The sequence below is a fragment of the Clarias gariepinus genome, chromosome 18 (assembly GCF_024256425.1).
Source record: "Clarias gariepinus isolate MV-2021 ecotype Netherlands chromosome 18, CGAR_prim_01v2, whole genome shotgun sequence".
Taxonomy (NCBI): Eukaryota; Metazoa; Chordata; class Actinopteri; order Siluriformes; family Clariidae; genus Clarias; species Clarias gariepinus.
The window spans coordinates 19,461,770-19,479,305 of record NC_071117.1 but is presented as its reverse complement, the minus strand read 5'-3'; the positions used below and the strand labels follow the sequence as shown (position 1 = coordinate 19,479,305).

Sequence of the window (17,536 nt, the reverse complement as noted above, 5' to 3'; positions counted from 1 at the left end):
CAATGACTTAGAAAAGATGCAGGACAACAACAGCACTCACTCAACCATCCACACTGTTATTTTACTGTACAATTGTTTGTACAGTCATCATATTTGCGGTTGGTTATTTGAACTTGATGTAGCAATGCAATTTACCTTATGGATATAATAAAGGAAATACTACAATATATACAGTATATTTATGTATGCAGTAGTTAATTTATCTACACTTACCAGGCACTTAAAAAGGAACATCTGTACACTGGCTCATCCGTGCATTAATGAATTCATTCAAGCATGTGTCAGCATTTAGTGCATAAAACCATACATATACTGTACATGCCAAGAGCATTACTTACAGTAATGTTTACATCAAACATAAGTATATGGAAGAATGTGTCTCCATGACTGGTCAGCTGAAAATGGAAAGCTAAAGACTGGGCCAATCTGTCTTATAATTGGCTCCAAAGTTTAAAGTTTTTTTTTTTTGCAGATTATAGCAAACTCACCAATAAGAGGGTAAGGAGCATTGTCCTTTCTGGAACTCACCCACAGTTGGAAGTCCTTCACAGAACCCTGTATGCCAAAGACAAGCACATTCAGAGAAAGGTTGTGCACCATATTCCACCACTAATCTATAAAAAGAACCATATGAGGACATGTCTTGTCTTTGGGGTTGTCTTTAAATAAACTGTCAAATTTTAAATATAATGAAATAAAATACTGTTACAGGAGTGTTGAGAGAACATACATAGCTTTTACTTCTCTGGATGGCTTTACGTACAGTATAGGGTATATTCCAGAATATTACGAACAAATCACTTTATTTACATATTTAAATAAAATCATTGAAATCAAGGGAAATGCATGAGCTTGACTCTAAAGATGGTATGTAAAGAAACTTACCACGATCCCAAATTGCTGCAGTGCGAGACGGATCACTTCATTGGCACTGTCGGAATTGCTCACAGCAATTGTTTTCTAAATAAACAGAGCATCAGACTGTGATTTGCGATGCACTCAAATACTAAAATGATATTTGTCTGAGTGTGAAAGAACTTACATACGAAAAGTTCCCCATGTCCTTGGCGTGCACTTTAAGAGGAATTGTTTTCGGATTATCTTTCTCCTTCTCCTCCTTTATTCGACTGTAGGGAATGAGAACATTGATACAATCATTAGAACAGAAATGTATAAAAAAAAAAAAGTTAATGGTTGAACTGAGAAGGTGTACGCTTGTAATCAAGTGTGCGTTGTACCTTTTTATAAGGGAAAGCCATCTTTCCTTCAGTTCAACTGAACTATAAAGGGAAGAATAAAAATATTTTCAGCAACAACAAAAAAATGTGCTTGCATGTTTTTATAAATGGTCATAATTCCTATAATAAATTATGGAAGTCAAGGGTAGCTCAGTGGTTAGGGCACTAGACTATGGTTCGAAAGGTTCCTGGTTGAAACCCCATAACCTCCAAGTTGCCATTGGTACTGTAGGCCCTTGAGCAAGGACCTTAACCTTCAACTATTTAGATGTATTGTATGATATAAAATGTAAGTCGCTCTGGATAAGGGTGTCTGTTAAATGCCATAAATGTAAGGGTTTCCTTGGTAAAGCAAATTAGAAATGTTTAACATTTATACATTTATGGCATTTGGCAGGCACACTTATTTATTTTATTTAACATAATAAAATAAATATATCCTAATAATTCATAAGCCTTATAGCTTATAATTTTACCCCTTTTATTTAATTGTCACCCACTCCCATTCTTTCTTTATACTGCTTATCCAGCAGGAGACATGGAGACCCTACATGGAGACCTGAAGCGGGGTATACCCCGGCCAGGGCACAAGCACGCTCACAATCACTCACACACTATGGGCAATTTGGAAAACCAATAAGCCAACCCTGCATGTCCAGGGGTACCTGGAGAAAACCCACCAAGCATAGGGAGAACATGCACACCGACCCGACCCGGGCAGGAATCGAACCCTCGGCTCTGGAGGGGCTAGGCCACAGTACTAAACACTACGTCACCCTGCTGGCTTTATTCAATTCAATATAATTTTGTTTATTCCTACAGCACATTCAAAATGCTTAAATCAGTAGTACAAGAAATAGTTTAAATGCATATAATCATAGCACTATTTAATACTTCCAGTGCTCGTATCCATTATAAACATGTAAATAAAGGGGTGTTCAAGTCAAACCGAGATTTGTAATGAAATTTCTTATAAAAGTCTGATACTGTGATGAGACTCTAAGCCACAGTAAAATATTTGAATAGTGCAAACTTTATAAGGAAGTCCACATGTCCATGAGTAACGATTCAGGCTGTTGTGGCTCGGAGCACATTGCATTCTTCCCTGTGCACATTCAACGTGGAACGCCTGATCCTTGAAAATTGACAAATAACTTGTTCCCGGTTTGGGGAAGAGATGCATCTGTCTGTGGGAACTGTACACACAATTATTGACAAACACCACTTGTACAGGAATTCGTCTGGAAGTTGTTGCCACATCCCCTGTACAGTCCTGACCTCGCTCCTAGCCATTTCCACATGCTCGGGCCATTAAAGTGCAGGGGATTATATATATAGAAAAAAAAATCTCATAACCAAGTTCTGTTATTCTGCACAATTAAAAGTCCTGGTTTGACTTGAACACCCTTAAGAAATAACTAATCAAGCATGGCATTAAAACCATGCCATTATTTATTTATTTAATAAAAAATAAAGCCAATACGAATCCCCTCACTGCTTTCACTGGATTTAAGAGAGTAATTTGCAAGCAAGTGCTGCTAATTATAAGCCCTTGATTAATTGATTATTATCAGCTGTGCAGACCTCTATAAAAGCACATGTATTGGCAGTTTGCTGGTCTGGAGCATTCAGGTGCGCGTTAGCATAATGCCAAGAGGGAAAGACATAAGCAACGGTCTTAATAAAGCAATTGTTGCTGAACACCAATCTTCAACGAATTATAAAATTAGTTTTAAACAATTTGGAGTTGAACCTTTTACAGTAAGAAAGATTATTCACAAGCGGAAAGTATTCAATACAGATTTAAATCTTCCCAGAAATGGACGTCTTAGCACAATTTCCCCAAGGTCAAAAATTGCAATGCTCAGAGAAATAATAATAATAAAAAATAAAAAAAAATCAGACCCTACAGGCCTTACAGAGCATGGTAAATGTTAAAGTCCATAACAGCACAATTAGAAAAAGACTGAACAAGTACAGTTTGCCTGGAAAGGTTGCCAGGAGAAAGTCACTTCTGTCTAAAAAGAAGTGACACAGGAGCATGGCTGAGGTTCACAAAACTGCATCTGAACAAACCACAAGACGTCTGAAACAATGTCCTATGGACAGACGAGACCAAAGTGGAGTTGCTTGGCCTTAATATCCACCACCATGCTTGTTGAACATTAAACAGCATTTCTGCAGAAACACCACATACCCGCCGTTAAAAACAGCGGAAGAGGTGGGATGATTTAGGCTTGTTTTTGCAGCCACAGGACCTGGGCACCTTGCAGTCAATAAATCGACCATGAACCGCTCTGTATACCAGAGTATTCTAAAGGCAATTATGAACCGAAGCAATTTTGTAAAGAAGAATGGACCAAAACAATGTGAGGTTAAGTCATAGAGAAAATGCTTACTTCGACTTATTGCTGCTACAAGCTGTGGGTTATTTAGTCTTGCCCACAGGTTTCTTTTTTCTTTCTGACTTCATTTTTGTGAAATAAATAATGACACAAAGCTTAGCATCTAAATTTAACTTAAGCCTATTTTGGAACAACTTTCCCTCGGCTGCTCCTGTCATGGAGTCGCCGCAGCAGACCATTCAATCTGAACACATCTTGGCACAGGTTTTACACCGGATCCCTGCCCTGACACAAATCTCAGGGAAAGCTTGGAACCCGGCACTGCATGGTGTAACTGGGTAGTACAGGGTGTGGCAACCCACTGACATCAGGGCTCGAACCAGGATCCTCAGATCCCCAAGGCAACAACCTTGAGAGTTAGCCGCCTGAGCCACCACTCCCCTCTGGGACAAGATACTAAACAGACTAAACAGATCTAATCCTTTTGGAAATGATTCCAGTCATACATTTTGGAGAAAAATTGGCTGCACTTACAGTATGATCCCAAGAGCATCAAACCTGCAATGTGAAGTATGTCAGTGGGAGATGCTTCTTTGCAAATAGTAACGGGACACAATGCATCATCAAAGGAGACAAACAGAGAAGAATTCAGTTCAATCAGCCAAGAGAATGAACGCACTAATGCTGGTAATTTGTGGTGTCCAGTTTCTTTTTTCCATATCCGTGAAGTTTTTTCAGACGATGATTGTTTACGCTCATGACCAGCCACAGAATCCACTACCTCATTCTGGTTCCCTGAACTTCTAAGCACATCTGTTCCCAAAAATCACACTTCCTATGAATAAACCATTAAAGCGTTGCACATTCTTGATTACTAATCATTTCCTGAATACACTAATTAAAACGAAACCCTGGGCTGAAGTCCGGTCCATATTACAGTATACGTGATGAATTAGAGGCTGTAGAGAGTAAAGAATACTGTATAGTGCACCATACCTGAAAGTGGCTACGCAGTTGCAAGTCGGCCAACCCATCACAAAGCTTTTGTCAAGGCACGTACTCCCCTCACACACTTCTTCCATGCAGTTTGCGATCCACATCTCGCAAACGCGCGTCTGTGCCTTCATCTTAAAGTTGGTTGAGGATCTGTTCGTGAAAACACGACTATGTTTAAAACAGTATGTAAAGCAACATGCTACTGTTTATATTCATTCATTCATTCATTCATTGTTTTGGGGTTATTTTTATTTCTGCTTTATCATGCTCAGAGTCACAGCTTTTCAGCATCGCGCACATTTTCACACACTCAGCTGCACTTGGGGCGAAACACAGTAGCTGAACCACCTACTGACAGGCTGATAAAATCTGCATGTATAATGTGCAAGAAACCACATTAGCTGTGGCTGTTGGGCAAAACTAACACTCAGATACTGTACAGTGGCGAATAAACACTTGTGACCTATGCACATGCTCAGTTATATTCAGTGGATCTTTTTTTTACTTTAGTTTCCATGTTTAATGCACACCCAAGTTCATAACACCGTACATAAATATTCGAGCCAATCTTACCGAAAATCAGTGCCTTTTTTTTTCCTAACCACCTGTAACTTTTCATATGAGTCGCTTTTGTGTGAAGTCTTGCAAGTTCGCAATTACAGGACTAGTATAACAAAGAATATGAGTCAGAAGGCAGCGCCAGCATTCAAAACGCAACGCCTTGCTTAGCTACAGACGCAAATATGACTGATAATGAAAATGGACTGCGACTAACACCAAGCCCAAGGGGGGTTTATCTGGTTTTTACAGTAATTATTCGCTTATTGGTTTGAAACTATGTTGTTAAATAACAAATAATAAATAAAAAATGACTTTGTTACAGTTTACTAATTTATTTTTATTATTTAAATTGATTTAAAATATTGTTTGTCAACTTCTTATTACCTTGAAAGAGTGTGTGTGATTACGGTCACAGTCAAATCAAAAAACCTTTTAACATCCCTTGTGAACATGACTAAGCATGAGATATTAAATATAGGTCAAGACCACATTAGACTGGCGATAATGATAGGTCGACATTTCGAGAACGTTCGGAGGGATAAGCTCGCCACAGCTGACTTCACAGTGGCTTCAGTGGCTTTGATGCCAAGCTTTGCCTCGGATTGTGTTAACTGGCGCTTTGGGTGGTAATTACTGAGGAGGGCCCTCTGGCTATGCGATGCACTACGGAAAAAGGAAGGAGGATGTGGGCCACACGATCCTATGAGACACAATTAAAAAAAGGGAGGGGGGGAATGGCCCAATTCATCCCAGCATTAGGCACTCATTGGTAACTCCAATACGAGGGTATTTCGGCTAATGCATTTGCTCTAGTGGACTACTTCTTGTGATATGGATAGCAATAAAAACTAAGAATAGCAACTTTTTAAGTTTTATTTATAACATTAATGCAAAGTGAGCTGTTTGAATTAAAGATATTTTTTCTAAAATTGTATTCCTTTTGGACTATTCCTCCTATTTTACGTGTTATTTTTTATTTTAATGTCATGGTTTCAGTTTCTTATAGTTGTCCCACTGTACAGTGTAATAACGGTTCAATGTGGGCAAAAAAAGTCAAATGCATTAAGATTGTAATTACTGTAGATATATTGTATTTCCAGCGCATTTTTCTTCATATACTGTGTAGTTCTGCCACAATCTCACAATCAATCCGAAAAATTAACCAATAACAATGTTTAAGCATTAGGGGCATGGTCGTTTTTTTTTTTTTTATTAATTTTTTTTTTTTTTATAAGATTTTATTTTATGGCTCTCACCCCTCAGAAAAAAAAAAAAAGACTTTTGGTCATATTGGGATGTTCCCTGTATACGTGTCTTACTTGGCCTTGCTGATGAGCAGCATGTCAGTGAAAAGGAACATGTGTCTCTCCTGGGTCTGCAGACCAGTCTTCAGCTGTGCGTATACATGACCAATAAACATCCTCGAAGGATTAAGATACGACTGTACCAATAGGCAGGTCTCTGGGCTGACTGGAGAAAGACTGTTATCCCTGAGGAACAAGAACAAATCGAAACTACTCGTTACTCAACCACAGAATAAAATAGATTTTGGTTCACATATGCAACAAACCGTAAAAAAGTTATAGCAGAAGTATAAACTGTATGTTTCAATTAAATAATGTTATGTTAAATTGCATATTGAAAGGAAGTGCATATTGATATCACGTTGAAAGGATTCACAGGATTACATTATTATAATTTATTTTAATTGCATCTGTTATTACAGAAGGTGTATGCCACCATATCCATTTCTGTTGAAACATGGTTTGAGCAATTTTTTAATAATACAGAATACAGCAACACACTATCACAAACCTTCTTATTTGTAATTTCACATGAATACTGATTGTGCACACCTGACTCATTTCACAACTACCCCCTCTCACCATATACAGTATAAAGGACTTCCACGCTACACTCATTATATGCTATATAAGTTGACTATCAGTCATAACTAAACCGTGATCTTTTTTTTTTTTTTTTACCTGCTTTTTGATCCGGTTTTGGTTTCCTCATCTCGCTCTTCATATTCCCAGCGCATGCTGTTTGATGAGCGGCTGACACCTTCCTGCATTTTTCTATGATTTTGGTTTATGTTTTTGTCTTCTTCCTAAAGTCTAATAAAACCCTGCCAACCTGCACTTGTGTCCTGCCCTGAATTCTAGACAGGACCACATTTCTGCTTTCTTGCTTTGTTTTGTCCTAACCGGACCAACCTACGAGTAATATTGACACATGACTCATTATTTAAAAAAAAAAAAAAAAGCCACCTAAATAGAAGCTTACTTCCACTGAACTCAGTACCATGAACTGGAGGAATATTGCACAGATGCTTCACTCATTTACGGGAAGCAAAAAATCTAAATAAGGGTTTCAGAAGACAGCTGATGTTTGTGTCTGGTAAGCACATTTACAAATCTGGATTTCACCCCTGGTCACTTTAAATTAGGGGTCAGTAATCATGCTCATGCCACACTAAAAAACAAAAAAAAAAAAGATAAATAAATCAATTTTTTTTTTTTTTTTTTTTACCAAAAAAATATTTTGAATTAAAAAAATTTATTGAGTAGACTTTCATGAAAATTACCACTGAAGAGCTAAAGGTTGCTAGAATTAAACCTATAGTATGTGAGAAAAGCAAAAAAAAATGAATTGTTTTAATAATTAATCTAAATTAAAAAAATATATACAGTAATAATTTCCCCTATATCCTTGCAAATCAGCAAACAACAATAAAAAGTCTCTAATATCACCATTAAGAGCATTACTCCGAGCTTATACGTAGGGTCATGCTTGTGAGAAACAGTGACTAAACATTCAGTGCTGCATTGACAAGGTTATAAAGGCCAAAAGACTATATTTAGCCCTTACATCCTCTAGAATTATCCTTCTGAGGAGCTTAACTACTGCTGAAAATGCTGATCGAGTCATTCTAGGACATGAGAGCACAGGCATGTAACGTGTTCCCCCATTTAACACCCATTTAAGCCTTATCGTCGTACATAAATACTTTTAACTTTTAACCATATAAAAGACAAATGGATACTCAAATATTAAAGAAAAAAAAGTAATGTTATATGAAATAAATAAATAAAATGGTATATATATATAAAGAATTGCACACATTTATGTTAATCACTATGACGTATGACAGTATACACTGGTCAGCTGTAATAATATGACTATTCACCTAATATTGAGTCGGTCCACTATTTTGCCACCAAAACAGTGATGCACTGTGTGTTCTGACACTTTTCTATTGTCACCAGCATTAACCTTTGCAGACATTTGAGCTAAAGTAGTACATACTGGGTCGGACTACACTATAGAGCCTTCATTCTCTATGTGCATCAGTGAGCTTTGGCCAACCGTGACCCTGTCACCAGTTCACCGTTTTTAATTCCTTGGATTACTTTCGGTAGGTCCTGACCACTACAGACTGGGAAGATTCCATAAGATCTACAGTTTCGGAGTTACTCTGACCCAGTCCTCCAGCTATTACAATTTGGCCCTTTTTAAAGTCACTCAAATCTGTTTCCAGCACATCAATTTCAGGAAATAAATGTTCTCTTGCTGCCTAAAATATCCCACCCACTTCGAAGTGCCACCGTAACGAGATATTGTAATTGTAGCTACTTTGACAAGGGCCAAATTGTGATGGCTAGATGACTGGGTCGACTTCAGCTTTAGTGGGATGTTTCTGGTCTGCAGTGGTCAGGACATACCAAAAGTGGTCCAAAGAAGGGAAAACCGGTGAACTGGAGACGGGGTCATGGGCAGCCATGGCTCATTGATACACATGTGGAGTGGAGGCTGGCCTTGTAGTCCAATCCAACGGAAGAGCTACTGTAGCTCAAATTGTTGGAAAGGTTACTGCTAGTAGAAATTGTGTCAGAAGACTTCGATGTTTGAATTGCCGTTTTGTTGGCAAAAGAGGTGACCTACCCAATATTTGGTAGGTGTTAAAAATGTTATGGATGATCTGTGTATCTTTAAAGCCACCTAACCCAAATGGGAAAAATAATAATAGTAATAATATTATTATTATTATTATTATTATTATTATTATTATTATCATCATCATTATAATTAATAATAATAATAATAATAATAATAATAAACTTTCCCCTTCGTTTTTTTTATATAAGCCTGTCAAAACGGTAAAAGTATGAATGTATTTAACATTGAACATATTCCTGCTTCAAGGATGCATGTAGCATTCTTGATGCAAAGATTTAAAATTATATTATGAATCATCATCAGTAATTACTTTATGCTGTGTAGGTTAAACAAACCTAGAGGCTAACCTGGGAATACTAAGAGTGACGTAATGTGCAATTTAGCACAACCAATCAACCCATTGGGATGTTTAACAGAAGGTGGAAGGAAACCTATGCACAGGGAGAACATGCAAATTTAAAGCTGTAAAGTAGCAATGTTACCCATTGCACCGCCATGCCACATAATCGTATTACTGCATTAAAAATATAATAGCCTGATAAAAAAAAAAAATAGGTTCCTGCAAAACTAGTTTACCAGGGATATGGGTGGGCTAGAGTTCATGGAATTTACCTGATCTGCCAGGTCATGCAAAACAAAGAGATAAAAACAAACACTGTATACTCTATACGCAAATTATATATTATATTATATTATATTATATTATATTATATTATATTATATTATATTATATTATATTATAAATCACTTAGAATTCTTATTTAACTTTAACACATATTCTAACCCATTAAAATTTTTTACACATGTACACTGTTCAGCCAAAAAATACATTCTAATATTTAGTTGGATCGCCTTTTGCTTTAAATAAGATTATGCAATTTCGCAGCATTTTTTTTCTGGCCAGAGTCGCATTCACCAAGACTCTCCAAGTCTTCTCCAGCACATCCCATATATTCTTAATGGAGTTAAGGTCTGGACTCTGTGGTGGCCAATCCATATGTGAAAACGATGTCTCATGCTCCCAGAACCGCTTTTTCACAATTTGAGCCCGATGAATCATCATGGAATATGCCGTGCCATCATGGGAAAAAAATCCGGTGATGGGAAAACAGTACAGTACAGTCACTTAGTCCATTCAGATCGTCAGCTGACCTCATTTTTTGGGCAGATAATGCTGCTGAACCTAGTTCTGACCAACAGAAGCAACCCCACCTCATAACACCGCCCCCACAGACTTGTACGGAAGGCACTTGGCACGATGGGGCACTTCATGCGCCTCCCTTCTTACCCTGATGCTCCCATCACTCTGGAACAGGGTAAATCTGGACTTATCTGATCACATGACCTTTTTCGAATGCTCCACAGTCCATTCTTTCATTCTTCAAGCCTTTTTTCAGATTAGCCTTACTGATGAGCGTTTTTTGTAACGAATAACAAGTCTTCTGTGTGGTGATTCAGATATCGGCCAGTGACCAGAACTGGCTGCTTTTCAGTTTGATTGGCTGTGACCGGCCAAAGAAACAATTCTGTGTTGAGCGCAGAAGCTTCTGAGTGACATAATTTGGTAAAATATTTCCTTTTATAGTCAAAAAGTTAGTTTTTTCATACGATAATACAAATTGTATGGTCGCAACTTGTGCTTGAAGTTAGTTTATATTGTTTAAATTCTGCACTTGTTTTTTTTATGTGAGAAAACTCATGTTATAACGATCAAGCTACATTAAATACATCAGTACACCTTTTAAAGGTTTAAAATTGTAACAAAATCAGAGAAAATTGTAACATCAGGATATTCATAAAATCGTGATACTGATAGAATCGCAATTTAAATAAAATTTACACAGAGGTATTGTGATAATATCATATCGGGAGGTGACTGCTGATTCTCCTCCCTACTACACAGCTGTTTAGTCCCAATCCCTTCAGTTCTTCCCACACTGTAGAAAAGTGAGACTTTTACTTTTACTATTTAACACAGCTAGGTTTTCTACTGTTGTGTTATTATTATTATTATTATTATTATTATTAATTAATTAATTAATTTATTTATTTTATTATTTTTTTACAATTTGATTTCAGGTGATCATACATCACGAACCTTCCAGGTGTTAATAATGAGTTGGACAGCCACAACCCCAGGATATGTCTTCTGACATGGTCGTTTAAGAAATGAGAAGCTGCTCACTCTATCAGTTAAGGTTAAACAAATTGTTGCAACTGAAACATATTTTTTATCAGTGCAGTAATTATCGAGGTGGAGGCTCTTAACTACAGTATTTGCTTGGTTAAATGCAGGTGCTGACCTCTTCTTGTCTGGGCAGTGTACATTTGAGCTTATCATATAAAGCCTATCATACAGTATAAAGATAATGTATTACATCATCATCCTATGCACGTATTTGGATTTCATGTAATAGTATGATGTGCTAGATCAGGGCCTATTTTATAAGATGCAGAATAATAACGGGGGAAAAACAAATAGTTAAAATGAACTAAATTTGCAGTGATTGTTCATATAATTACAAGTAGGAATATTTGAAATGCAGTAGATTTAATAATTTAATAAGTTTAAATACTTTTCTATTTATTTATTTATTTATTTATTTAATTTTATCGGGGCTTTTATGTTACAAAACAGTAAATCTCATATCTGACACCTCTTCCCAAGAAAAATCTAGCACCATCAGAGGCATGAACTATGAGCAAGTGATTTTCGCAATCTGAACGAGCTGCCCAGAAAATCAACTTGAGCACAAACACAGTCCGACTCTCTCTACATGAGGGACTTTCCTTGTGTAAATATTGACATAGCCTTTGAACTTAAGCTGCCAACTTCGCATAAGCCACACAGATTCCATACCTGGATATTGTTCTGGATCTTGTAAGTGCTTTGCTGATGACCAAGGAAGGAGCAGACTGCCTGCGACAAGACAGGGCCTTTGTCCTCTGGGAAAACAGAAAAATGACAGTTACAAAGTAGGTCCACATAAACTGATCATTTGTAACGAACTAATTACAATATTTGTAATTAGTTTGCCAAAAACTGAGTAGGCTCTTTCCTACACTGACAATACAGTAGTAGCGTTTTTTTTTTTTTGGACTTTATTCAGCTGATAAACAATGAAATGGACCTTAAAAATTCTTAAAAAAAAACATTAAAGGGTTTCTGAGAGGCCTAGCACATACAGTAAACACTAATCAGCCATAACATCACAACGATGAACATTTTGCCGGATATTGTGTCGGTTGCCCTTGTGCAACATGGGCAGCTCCGGGCCCCTCTCGGCAAGACTCTAAAAGACCTCTGGAGACAGGCACCAGGATGTTAGTGCTGGCTCCTTTGGGTGCTGTGGGTTGTGGTGGAGTCTCTGTGGATCAGATGTTTTGTTTGTCCGGCACATTCCATGAATCCCTGGTCGGCTTGAGATTTGGGGAATTTGGAGGCCGGATCAACAACCCTGAACTCTTTGCCTGCTAAGCCCCAGACACGGCAAGCTGTGTTGCGCTGGGGGTTCTGGTACCTTTCTATCCTGGCTGGCATTGCCTTTTTAGACGAGTTGTGCTGCATTGGCAAAAGCCTTTGCTGCCAACAGGCTTAAATGAGCATTGCATGCCCATGATCTTGTCACTAGTTATACTGTATACAAGGTAAATAATTGATAACCAGTGTTACTTTAGTACTTTAGTATATTTCTAAATATTTGTAAATTATATATATATATATATATATATATAAAAAACCTCTTTTATTAAAGAAAACAAAGATGAATCCCATCTAATCTTTAGTATGATTTCTAGTGAACTTTGGACTTTCGGCTGCTCCCGGCAAGGGTTCGCCATAGTGGATCATCCGATCTGTACACAAGCTTGGCTCAGGTTTTACACCGGATGCCCTACCTGATACAGCCCTTCTACTTTCATCCAGGCTTGGGACCGGATCTGCATCCAGTGGCTGGGGATCGAACCAGGCTTTACACAAGGCAGGCGAGTAACCTACCACTGAGACATCGATGCCAACAATTTATCAGCTATTTACTGAGATATTGGATGCATTTGTGCTACTGTATATTGATGTGTGATTGCTGGAATACACTCTTTTATTGGTATTGCACCTATTAGTCACCATTCACCAAATTATTCACCCAATGTAAATATTTTTGACATTGAATATGGTTGACATTAAACTGGCACTTTGTTGGTATATTAGGGCTAAAATGTAATACCTATAATAATACCTTGGCCAAGATCATAATGAGGTCTATTAACTATTAACCAAACCCATGCTTTAAGGCACACAATGTTGTTTTACTGCTTTCATTTTATAAGTGTCTTAAGTCTGCTGGCTTTCTTAAAAAATTCACTTGTATGTTTTTTTTGACTAATTTAATTTGATTGACTGAAATAGATCGGACAACGTATGCTTAGCCGAGCTACATTCGGTTTCTTCTCCAGTCTCCAAAAGCATTTAGGAGGAAAAGATTAAACAACTAATAAATCATTTTTATGATGATCTTTTACATGCATTTCTCACTCATGATCATAATATATTAGGGATGAATCTGTGAAGCGAGCATGACATGATTGTCACTGCCAATGTCTGGTTTCTTTTTTATAAGCAAACTAAAATATGCACATATATTATTAAAAAGAAATGTGCACATTACTATATATGTACATAGTGTTAAATATGTGCATATTTTTCATTTACAGAACAAATGTAACCCCCTGTAATAAAGTTCGAATCAACCTGCACAGATCTCGTATTAGAGTGTTTCCGGAAAATACCTACAAATGGACTCAGGATAAGAAAGCTGCAATTCACTGAGGAAATACTGACAGCCGTGCTCCTGATGATGCTGATGATGATGATTAAAAGATAACAGTCTATGGTAAAGTCAAGAGCTCTAATCAGTTTAAATGATCACGCTCTAATACTGTAGCTTTAGCAACCATGGCTGAAAAAATATACTTCAAAAGAAGTTGTGCAATTCCCTCCTTTAGTTTCGTTTGCTTTAGTTACCACAAATATTACCGCTTAGTCATATATTTATCAAAAAACCTCATTAATCCCTAAACTGATTAAATCAGCTGCATTCTGCATACAGATAATCAAATATATCAAACTTATATATCAGAAAGCAAATGCATCCATACTGTAGGTTATACCGTGGCGTAGTGTTAGCACTGTCACCTCGCACCTCCAGGTTCTGAGTTTGATTCCCGACACCAGGGTTTTGCAGTGTTGCTATATAATAAAAATAAATCAATCTTTCTTTCACTTGCAACTGTACCGAAAAAGATACAACTGTGACAGTTATTACTTGTAAACAACCTGATCATTTGGTGTAATTACATTTTGCATTTTTATTGTAATTATTTGTGTAATTACAAATTGCATATTGTCCTTGTGTTCATATGCTGTAGAGCAACAAAAAATTATTTGAACACCATTTCCAAACAATTTTCTATTGTTTGCACTTTGCAAGAAAAAAAAAACAAGTACAATCTCCCCATGAGCATATTAAACCAGCTCTTTAAGTTTTACGGCTCCACTCCATAAAAATGCGTGAGAAATTGTTAAGATACTGCTTTCTTGCAAACTTTAGTACTTTAAAACTATTGTATACAGTAGATATCAGGAGCTACTCAAATCTCAGCAACAACCCTTAACTGATCTGCACACATTGTGCTTTGGCTAAATAATAATAATAATAATAATTTAAAATGTAATAAATAAAAAAAAACAAAGGTTTTTAAAAAATCCTCCAATAGTGTCTTCAAAAAAGAGATAAAGTCAGGACTAAAGTCCTTGGAACATATCAGGAAGTGTACCACATTCCAGCATCTGAATTTAAGAAACAAACAATTTCCATTATCCACAGGAAACCTGCAGCAGTTTACGTGATACACTGTCCATGCTTTAACATGTCAAGCTTAAAAAAAAAATGCCTTTGTGTATGTCCACTATGTCACTTAAGGCAGGGTTGGTCACAATAAAACACATCTGGCACAACACTGTTCTGTGGTCTGTCATAGGATAAGTATGTAAGTAAAGCGGAATTCAAATATAGTCTTAAGAAAGTGTTGCAAGACCAGGAGCATGATAAATGAAGAAAAAAAATTGAGCCACACACACACACACACACACACTCACAATAAGGCAAAAGTCAGCAAAATATGAGGGTTGTTGTAAGTGCTCATACTTATGATTGCTATAAACACTGAACCAATGAAACTACGAGTATACAGTCAACACAGTAAGCTAATGTAATACCAACATTAAACAGTACATAGGTTCTTAAGTTCATTTTGAAGTGCCTCCGTCAACATTTCTGGTCTGCTCATACCATGCTGCCTTAACTGTCAAACAAAAAGAGGAACAGGTACTTCTTGAGCCAGACAAACTAATCCATACAACTTGACCAAAGTTAAAAAGCAACGCTTCTGCTCTACCAAGAAAAACAGAAAGAGAGAGAGAGAGAGAGAAAGAAAAATCTACACATAGGGTATTTTGAAGTGAGACAAATCACATAGGGAAATCCAAACACACGAAACCAACCGAGGATGACAAACAGGATGGTCTAACCACTGGCATCCCGGGCTGGAGAGGGTTCCCTGAAATAACTCCGCATAAACATGGAATTACTGCTAACTTCAGCGCCGTGCAGACGCCAGCTCTGAGACCACGGAGCATGACTTTTCCACCTCTTTATGACTTACTTATACAAACTTAAAGGATACAAAATAATTTGTAAAATTACATTTAAAAGAGTGGCAAATTAGTATTGGTAGAGTACGTGAAATTTTATACAGCATTATATTGTATTATCAAGCATTCTATTCATTAAGTGAATAGTATTTTAGTATTTTTGTATTCTGTTCTTATTCTATTTTATTCTATTCTATTCCTAATATTCCACCCATTACATTTTCACATTTTGCGCAATTAAATGATGCTGTATTTACTCAAATAAATACTAGATGCATGTGAGGGAATTTTATTAGCAGGAAAAAAACTATTTCTGGATTTCTGCGCAACTGAATAAACATTTTGCACATTTTGCAAAACTGCCAATAACCAACCAAAGTACATCATAATATAATATCCATGTGCTATAATAATTCATAATAATGCTCTTAATTGGATATAAGTGCTAAATAAACTTGACAGCTCCTTCCTGTGCAGGAAGCAAGATCAGCAATCTTGAACAAACTGTAATAAAAAATATATATATAAAGAAAGTTTTTTTTTCTCCTCTCAACAACCCATAATAAAAATTATTTACAGTACATACTGTACAAGATTGTAGTTCAGCAATGAGCACTAGAAGGTGCATAATCAGACCTGAGAACACTGTCCACAATCCTTATGATCTATAAATGTTCTGCAAATAATAACACCAATAAAACTAATAAAAAATAATATATATAAAGTATTCTCAGGACCAGACCAGAAATAATCCAGGATAAATGACAGACATGCATCAGCATCCTTGTTTGCGATGTGGAATAAAGCAGAGGTTTTTCGGCTTCATACCCGCTTGTTCTCCAGATGCGCAGACATTCTGCTCTCCTCTGTGACTGATGAACAGCGGCTCTGGCTGATGTTTACGTGCTGCTGCGGTGACATACTTTCCATTCAGATGGTTACAGGTGGTCGGACCGATCCAAGACAAGGGAAAGTCTTGTGCACGAAGTTGCAAAGTCGTGCGCAAAGTTACGCGAGTCCACGTCGCGGATCGCACAGAACACATGAGCTCAAGTCGGACTGCATCATGCAGTCAGTCAGTCCGTCAGTCAGTCAGGAGAGCGTTAAACGTGGGATATAGAGTATAGAATCCAGAACGGGTAATATCCACGGGAAGGGGCACGCGCCCTGCGCCGCGAGCTAACAGCCTGAATCGAGAAATACGTTTTTATTCGGCTCGGCTCAGCGCTTTGATCTGTACACATGAGCCGCGCCCCCGGGTCCTAAACCCCACGGATTACACTCCACTGCTGGGGGAAAAGATCGCTCACTTTCAGCTCGTAGTCATGACCATGCTGATGTTCTGGGGATACAACCTGAATGCTACACTTGTCCATCACGAGGACCTTTTCACTCACACACACATTTACAAATTAGGACAATTTATCCAACTTTTGGCCTTAATGGGTCCAGGGTCGGGGTTCAATTTCCACTTGGGGATCTGTGTGCATGGAGTTTGCATTATCTGGTGTCCTCCCCAGTCCCCCCAAAAAATGCAGATTAGGCTGATTGGCGTTTGCAAAATTGCACGTAATGTCTGAATAAGTGTGTATAAAACACACTTCTAGGGACCAGGGAGGCCAATGGTGACCATTGTATTTATTCCCATGTGTACGACATCCAGTGGTAGGACCTCCAGTCTGGAGGTCCTACCACTGGAGGTCGTACACATGGGAATAAATACAATG

At 37.4% G+C, this 17,536-nt stretch overlaps 1 protein-coding gene across 1 annotated transcript in view; it reads right to left on the bottom strand.

The window, feature by feature from the left end:
• arhgap20 (Rho GTPase activating protein 20) overlaps nucleotides 1-16,986 on the bottom strand; it is a 32,441-nt gene extending 15,455 nt beyond the window's left edge. The window contains exons 1-8 of the mRNA XM_053477440.1: nucleotides 16,638-16,986; nucleotides 11,961-12,046; nucleotides 6,460-6,630; nucleotides 4,580-4,729; nucleotides 1,239-1,280; nucleotides 1,043-1,127; nucleotides 886-960; nucleotides 489-555 (exon numbers count right to left, since the gene is read on the bottom strand). Of these exons, the coding sequence (XP_053333415.1) occupies nucleotides 489-555; nucleotides 886-960; nucleotides 1,043-1,127; nucleotides 1,239-1,280; nucleotides 4,580-4,729; nucleotides 6,460-6,630; nucleotides 11,961-12,046; nucleotides 16,638-16,739 (778 nt within the window). The 5' untranslated portion in view covers nucleotides 16,740-16,986. The remainder of the gene's footprint in view (nucleotides 1-488; nucleotides 556-885; nucleotides 961-1,042; nucleotides 1,128-1,238; nucleotides 1,281-4,579; nucleotides 4,730-6,459; nucleotides 6,631-11,960; nucleotides 12,047-16,637) is intronic.
• Nucleotides 16,987-17,536: the final 550 nt, after the last annotated feature.